The sequence below is a fragment of the Diceros bicornis genome, chromosome 15, assembly GCF_020826845.1.
Source record: "Diceros bicornis minor isolate mBicDic1 chromosome 15, mDicBic1.mat.cur, whole genome shotgun sequence".
Taxonomy (NCBI): domain Eukaryota; kingdom Metazoa; phylum Chordata; class Mammalia; order Perissodactyla; family Rhinocerotidae; genus Diceros; species Diceros bicornis.
The window spans coordinates 25,697,775-25,705,805 of record NC_080754.1 but is presented as its reverse complement, the minus strand read 5'-3'; the positions used below and the strand labels follow the sequence as shown (position 1 = coordinate 25,705,805).

The 8,031-nt window shown below is 39.0% G+C and overlaps 1 protein-coding gene across 5 annotated transcripts in view; it reads right to left on the bottom strand.

Annotated features, from left to right (window-relative positions):
- Nucleotides 1-983: 983 nt before the first annotated feature.
- KALRN (kalirin RhoGEF kinase) overlaps nt 984-8,031 on the bottom strand; it is a 633,650-nt gene continuing 626,602 nt past the window's right edge. For all 5 annotated transcript variants that reach the window (XM_058555937.1, XM_058555939.1, XM_058555940.1 and 2 more), the window contains one exon: nt 984-7,860. In XM_058555937.1, coding sequence (XP_058411920.1) covers nt 7,315-7,860 — 546 coding nt within the window. In that variant the 3' untranslated portion in view covers nt 984-7,314. The remainder of the gene's footprint in view (nt 7,861-8,031) is intronic.

The following is an 8,031-nucleotide window of genomic DNA, read 5'->3' as shown; positions in this document are numbered from 1 at the left end:
AAATAACCCTTAAAACCATAGGACTCATGGTTGTTACCCATCAAGTTGATTCTGTTTTCACTTCTATATTTCTATATTCTTTATATATGTCTGTGTTTTCTCTGAAGACATTGTGCTGACCAGCCAGTGTGAAGAACCCATGCTTTTTTTTTAGCGAGGAAGATCAGTCCTGAGCTAACATCCATGCTAATCCTCCTCTCTTTTTTTTTTTGCTGAGGAAGACCGGCTCTGAGCTAACATCTATTGCCAATCCTCCTCCATTTTTTTTTCCCCAAAGCCCCAGTAGATAGTTGTATGTCATAGTTGCACATCTTTCTAGTTGCTGTATGTGGGACACGGCCTCAGCATGGCCGGACAAGCAGCTAGTCCGTGCGCACCTAGGATCCGAACCCGGGCCGCTAGTAGCAGAGCACGCGCACTTAACCACTAAGCCACGGGGTCGGCCCAAGAACCCATGCTTTTGACAGTTGTTTCTCATTTCAAATAAATGCAGTAAAATCTTGATGAAATAGAAGCCAAATATTAAAACATTTTTGTTCTTATTGGCAAAGTAAACTAATCACTTCAGTCTCTAACACTCTAGCTAATTGACGGTGTGCTATGAATCAGTCTCATTTGCACTTGGGTGCCACATGCAGACTCTTTCAAAGCCTGGTCATGTCTGCATAGGCTAATCCAGGCTCCTGGGGCCACACTATGATACATAAACTTGTAAGATCTAGTCCAAATGGCCTGCCAGTCTTCTAACAAAGTTGCCATGTGAAACACAAGAATGAAGTTAACAACACACACCTGAGGCTTATTTGGCATTTTTGAATAGAGAAATGCCTTAGAAAACTTCTCTAGGCTACAGAGTTGTGGCTTTCTTTCCAAAACGCTGGGCAAAAAGTGTAATAGTAATGTGATATCTTCACCTTGTCAAAGGCTTTCATATATTTGGAGGAAGTGAGAAAAAAATTACTTTTTTTTTGAACAAAGGTTTTAATTAGGAAGAAAAGGGGAAGACCACCAGAAATATCTTAGTATAGTATATTTATAGGAATGCATAACTTGTGAGATGTACATTTTGAAGTTTCATCCATAACTTAGAACATTTACTGTAGTAATAACAACAAGACAGCAGGTCATCACTTTACAACATTACACGAGTGATTTTGACTTACAAATAAAATATTTACAACCTACCTTTACAAAACGACATTGTGTGCATACAAAATGAACAACTGCAGAAAAATTTAAAAATAATAAGACAACCAAAAACCCAGAAGATACACTTAAGGCAGACCAGCAAGACACTGAAATAATTAAGGCTGTGGAATTCTTCTGCACCTTGAAAATATAGAGCTATTTATCAATACTGTGGAGTGATTTTAAATCAATTGTTACAAGCCTGATGGAAGTATGTACTTATATGTATATGTGTAATGGTCCCTATGGGGAAACCTGTCCACTTATGGATAAGGCCCTTTATCTGAATGGCCAGAGAAGCCCACCCCAAACTCTCAAGAGACTTGGTGGGGAGGGGTCACTCAAAACCAAGAGGTGCCAATGCAGTTTGCAAACCAATTATTAATAATTCAAATATAAAGATATAAAGACTCCAGGTAAATAGAATAACCTAAATAATGGCCCCATTATGATTCAGGCTTTGTTTTTTGGCTTTGTGGACTTCAAAAGACAGCAAATAATTCCCAAATGAGTAGAATCTAACTCTGCCCATCAGCCCTAATGGTTTTGAATGTCCCTAAATGGTTTTCCAATAGAAAAACTGACCCACCTGGGCTGTCTTCAAATGGATAGATTTCTGCATATGAGCAATAACATATACATACATATTATACACTATATACATGTACAGATGTATATATATCCATATTTTCCAACAGTTTGCACTTTGATCACTACTGTTCTCTGACTAGGATCTCATTCTGAAGAGTATGTTTTTTCACAGTCTTCACATTTGTCCTAACTACGAGTTTTACTCACCTTCCCCATAGAGTAGGCTGAAGTTTGGCAGAAACAGAAGTAAAAGCACCAGGGTCAAAAAAATCAAACACAGAGATGACAGATATGGCTTAAGTTAGTAAGAGAAGATCTATGTTTTGTTAACTTCAAACTCATAACCACAGTCTTTGAGATGATGGTAACAGTCCCCACAAGACTCCAGGATGTGGACGCATTCCTTGATAGAAGTCTGGCATTGATGGAACTCATGCTAGCTATTCCTGGGCTAGCAAATTAGCTTGCTTCAATTAAGCCTCAAGAGTTGGGAATCCGAAAATTATTTGCGCTTTTTTTCTACCACTCTCCTTTTTCTCAGCTTTCTTCACTATTTGAAATAAGAGTTACCTGAATAGTTAATCTTGATAATTTGAATAAAAACTAAACCTGACCCCATTTTAGAACCTCCCAGCAAACAGGCTGACAGGAAAACACAATAGCCTATGAGTATTAATTTCAGGCTTTCCGTAAATGTCCCTTAAAGATGAAAATTTGTCTTAGAGTAATTGCTTTTGCCTCTCCTCTAACTTCTATGTATACTGAAAATGAGGAAGAAATGCCTTTCATAGAAAATATGGCCTGTGATATTTCTGTGTTCTATGTCTCTATAGATTTCTCACATGAATAATATTTTTTATTAAAAATCTCCAGTGCTATGGACAAATTTCAGCCCTTTTTAACCCTCTAGAATTAATGAAACAGCTGAGAGCCTTGTGGTTTTTAAAAAACAAATGTTAACATAGTAGCTTCCCTTTCTTAGTGGAGTACGTGTAAACCTTATCTTTCCTAACACCACTCTGCGTTTAGTCATTCACTTCTAAGTGCTCCCTAGAGCTTAAATAGTTAAGGAAAATCATAATGCAAATAAGTCCACTGAAAGCTCACATACTGTGTTTGCCTAACCCAGACTTCACAGAAATGCTACATGGGAGAGAAAGGAATAAGGCCCACTTTACTCAAAACTGAACAAGGAAGTGGTTAGTCTGTACCTTTGCCCTTATGCAGAGACCCTTACGTTTGAAATAGTTCCTCCTTTATCAAATGCTTGGGACAAAGTTTTAGTTAATACACAGAAATAGCCACTATTTAGTTTATAACATATTTGCTTCCTAATTTTCTCACAAACCTAAATTTCCATGTTTTTCCACATACACAAGAAAAACGGCAATGACTAACTCACGGGCACTAAATCAGAGATGATGGGACAGCAGATATGCAAATCCTGAAACACCTAATTATCTAAAAAAAAAGGTCCAAGGTTTCCCCTCCAAAAACCAACAGTTCAATTCATTTCTGCACCTGTGAGTTTAATTTGCCTCTCATAATAGATGCCTACGAGACTCTAAAGAAATGAGCTGTGATATCAGAAAATATTTTATTCTCATTTCTGCCCTCCCAGTGAGGAAAGTGACTGTTTGGGTTCTTCTCTGTCAATTTTTCCAGAGCATAAAGCTTGAGAAGAGAGAGTGGCGGTTGCTCTGGGAGGCCTCTTACTCTTTGTGTCTGCCATAAGATACTGGAGAAAACAGTTTATTAACATAAGACTTCATCAGCTCTCCTAACCTTTTTCTGTAGACAAGCTTTTAAATGATTGAAATTACAGGCTAAGACCAAATAACATCTAGACAAAGAGCAGCTAGTATTTCCAATTAAAATCAATTTACAGAATTTAATCTCATGAGTTTGCAAATGATATCTAAAGACATGAATATTGAAAACCTGGAATGTTCAAAGTCACTATCAATAAAATTCTTAGCACTGGCATTGTGTAGCACTTTAAAAAAAATCAAAGTATTTTCTAGACCTCCCAACTAAGGTATTTTCCCAACATTCCTATGAGATGAATGTCCTTCCCTCCTTCCCCTGAACTCCCATTTTAACAATGGGGATATTCGGGGCAGAAAAAACACTTTCTGTAAGAAAGGACGAATCAGGAATAGCTGAGGTTGAAACTCAAGAATTCCTGGGCTCACCTTATATTCAGATGTTTTCATTTAAAAGATATTTTAAAATAAAGAGAAAATGCTGCAGTATCAGTCAATCTAAATACAATGAACTTCTTTATCTCCCATCCTCCCCTCTGAAAGGCACTACTATTTATAAAGGCTTTGTGAACCACAAAGCGCTAAAGCCAGCTTTTCCTCTGCTTCCTCTACTCCCCCAAGAGTGTTTATGGCTGTGAGAGACCCGGAGGACACCTCCAACATTGCAATTTTGTTCTTAAAAGTTTTCCCACAATCAGCTGTAAGTGGATATAAATTTCTTTAATTTGAAACAAATGTAAAAGATGCAGTAAGTCATTATACCTTTTAAAAATTATTATAGGTTGTCCCTGATCTCTTCCTCCTCTCTGCATCCCACCCTTACAAAAAGCCTCAAAACTCTATACAATGACTATAAGCCAAGCAACAAACTTGTGACTTGAAGCAACGTTTATTTTTCCCATTTCAACTGGAAGTTCATTCCCACTAATTCCTAGTTTTGATTTCAAGAACTGCCATAATTGTAGTAGAAGTGGACTATTTTCTTTTCTCTCCCCTCTTCTCTCCCACAAAGTAATAAATATCTCTGCCAAAACAGGTATAAGAAAGTGGGTCCTACTCCTTCGTGCCTTACCACAGTTGCCCACAGAGCAACCTAAAGTACATTTCCCAGCCCCGTCATTTCCAACGTGCTGTGGAGAATTCTTGAACCAGGACCACTAGCTTATCCCTGTTGGGAGGGACCAGGAGCTTTGCAGACAGGGAGCCTCCCTGTTAGTTTTCTTCAGTTATCAAACTATATAAAATATACACCCTTTCTCTTGGGGCCTCTGTTAAATTCATTCTACTCTAATGATTGTACTTTGGCTCCAATTAACAAAATCCTACTGCTTTTCATTTCTATGTCCCTCCTCTCCTGTCTCCTCACTTCCCCAAAAAGTGTACTTGGGGCGATTCCATACAACCTCACATCTGGACCATCCTAACTCTGATGTAAAAGCTGATATAAAAGCTTTGGCTCTAACATTCTGTCAAATGTCCTCCCCACAATATGATTTCATTAATGCTCTCCTGTGCAATCTGTGAACCATTGTCCTAGGCCCTGTCCTTCTCAAACAGAAATTCAGCTTGTCTCCTACATGGTCATAAAAACTCAACTTGACTCATTAGGGGGCTCTGTTGTCCACAATGGATGGAACAGAACTTGCCAAGCCATACTTTATAAATATTTGGAATCCTCAGCACCTGCAATCTATCCCAGGATGAGCCCTAGGGACCAGGCTTTCTTCTTTTACGCTCTGATGAAGACAAATTATTTACTAAAAGAGTTTTTAGTAAATATGTTTTAAATTTTAAAATATTGTATCATATAGTATTTGTATATACATACGGGTTTAAATGAACAGTATGGAGAGCTAGTCAAGAGAGAGCTCTGAGGGAGACTTGATGACCCAGGGCCATTTGAAAACTAGGAAACAAATACAGTCGAAGTCAGTTTCCATATATTTGGTTAATCCTGAAAATATGAAGTGCTATCTAGTCTTATTGCTTGTACTTTCTACTAATTTATTAATCTATAATCTTGGACAGGATGAGGTGGAGGGTGGATGAGGAAGCTGACTTTGAAACCAATGGAAAAGAATGATGAGCCTATTTAATTCTACATTTCCACTGTGAGAATAAGTGTTTTTATATTTTAAAGTTCAGGCTTAGTTTCCACCTTTCTTTTTCATTTAGATATGTTTGTAGTTCTCTTTATCCTTCATAAACGCTCTGCTTGCACTTCTGTGCTGCATGATTTTAATTTTCTCAATCCTATTATAGGATAGAAGCAATGCTATTAAACCTGATTTGGACAAACACTTGAGTTATATTTTTAAAATATGATTTGCATAACAGCAATTTTCAAAGCACATTCTACAAAACAAAGAGTGTATCATGTACAAACATAAAAGGAAAACTCTTCCCCAAAAAACAAAAAAAGAAAGGAAAAAATCATGAAATGCCCAGGTTTAATTTTTTTTTCCCACCAGCAGAATAAAGGGCAGTTCATAATCATCTTATGTGCAGAATAGACACCAGAAAGCAGCATTGGCCTCTACGTGCAATTAGTCCTTTTAGTCTAGGGAATTATCGGTGGCTGAGTGCTGATAAGTATTGCGATTGCAGCTAAAACTCAATGCTCTGTTAGGATGATGCATCAGATTTTATTCCATGGCTTCAAAAAGGACTTGGGACTAGGCCTTTAAAAGGCCTATATGGCTGCCTCCTTTTGGTAAGCACCCCTTAGCTTCCATAAGGAGTTAGAAATAAAGCAGGCCAACTTTCTGAGGACTGCATTCTACAGCTGTAGAAGACACCAGACAGTATTGTGACGTTGTTCATAGGAACTGTAGGAAAGGTTTCTATTTGCCCTTTTGTATGAACCTGTTATATTCATAACCTATTTCAAACCGAGTGTAGACATAAAAATAGCCCCACAACTCTTACTGTATTTGGACTTATTTCCTGGCAGACTTTCCTGCCAGATTAACTCTGAGCTGCCAGTGAATTTGGGGGTAGCATTTCATATACAGAACCTCTGTTTGTCAAATGCCTGTGGCCGCGAGAAAAATCTTCTCGTTCACAGACTGCAAAAGGGTAACATTGCTTTCTCTTAATGCACAGGTTCTGGTAAAAGATTTCTATACAAGATTTATAAAATGCTCTAAAAAATTTGTCTTCTAATTGTGCTTAGTCAAAACAATGTAATGCTTCAGTAAATAAATTACTGTCTTAACTGGAACACTCAAAGTTACTTATGATTGATTTCATATATATCTCTATATTATAAAACTCTGAAACCTGCATTGGATATATTTTACTGTATGTGTATATGTATCCTATTAAGAAACTATATCTAAGTAATCTAAACCAGAATAGTTGACATACATGACATCTCTGTTAAATAGAACTTTTTGCTTAAAATTTCAGCAAAGGCAGAAACCTTTTATACTTACTACAGTGAGCCTATGTTTTTCCCAGTTAATTACTCATTTTGGACACACAATATAACAGCGAATATTCTTGTTATCCTTGCCCCTCTTTTTAATACTTTTGGTGACTCTGCATCTTTCTCTCTTCTGAATGACCTTCTGGAAAGCCCCTGGCTTTAGGGTGACTTTACTCCTGCTCAGACCCTGAATAACCACTGACGAGGTTTAAGAGGCACATCTCTCAATCCAGAGAACCGCATGGAGTGAAATAATTAACAGAATTATTTACAGACACATTCAGTCTTGCTTTGGTTCACACTGCACTTCCATGTGAAACCTCAAGGGCCGGGAGATGGCTACGTCCCTTGGTTTACCCGGTTGACAATATAGCTCTTGACATCGGGAACAGGCCGCACATCGTTCTGATGCTTGCGGCGTTCTATGAAGCACGCCAGGCGGGAGGTGTCCAGGGGGATCTTGGAGTAGCTGCCATTATGGGGCTGTAGCCACGGATGCTGCAGGCAGGTGGCCGCCGTGGGCCGCCTTCGAAAGTCTTCCTGTAAGATCACATTGATGAAATCTCTGGCAGCATTGCTGACGCCGCAGAAGTACTCATGGGGGAAGCTGAAGTCCACCCTGCACACATTGATGCATGTCTCCTCTTTGCTCTCATCCAAGAAGGGGGAGACCCCACTCAGCATGACATATGTCAGAACCCCAATGCTCCAGATATCTGTGCCCAGGGACACAGGGATGCCTTGGATCACTTCTGGGGCAGCAAACTCGGGGTTCCCCAGCAGGTGGTGGATGTGGAAGTGACCTGAGATCTGGACAGCATCCTCCAAGTCAATGAGCTTCACTCGAGGCACTGGAATTCGTAGGTCAATAAGCAGGTTTTCAGGCTGCAGAGATCCAGGGAGGCGGGGAGAAGAGAAGGCAAGTTCAGATCTCTGCTTTGACTACCCGTAGAACTCCGCTGGTAGCCAATAGCAACTCTGCTATTCTTTGATAAAGCCTACGGTGTATGGGACATTTCCTATGCAAAGTGCACAGAAGGCTTCAAAGAGGCTAAA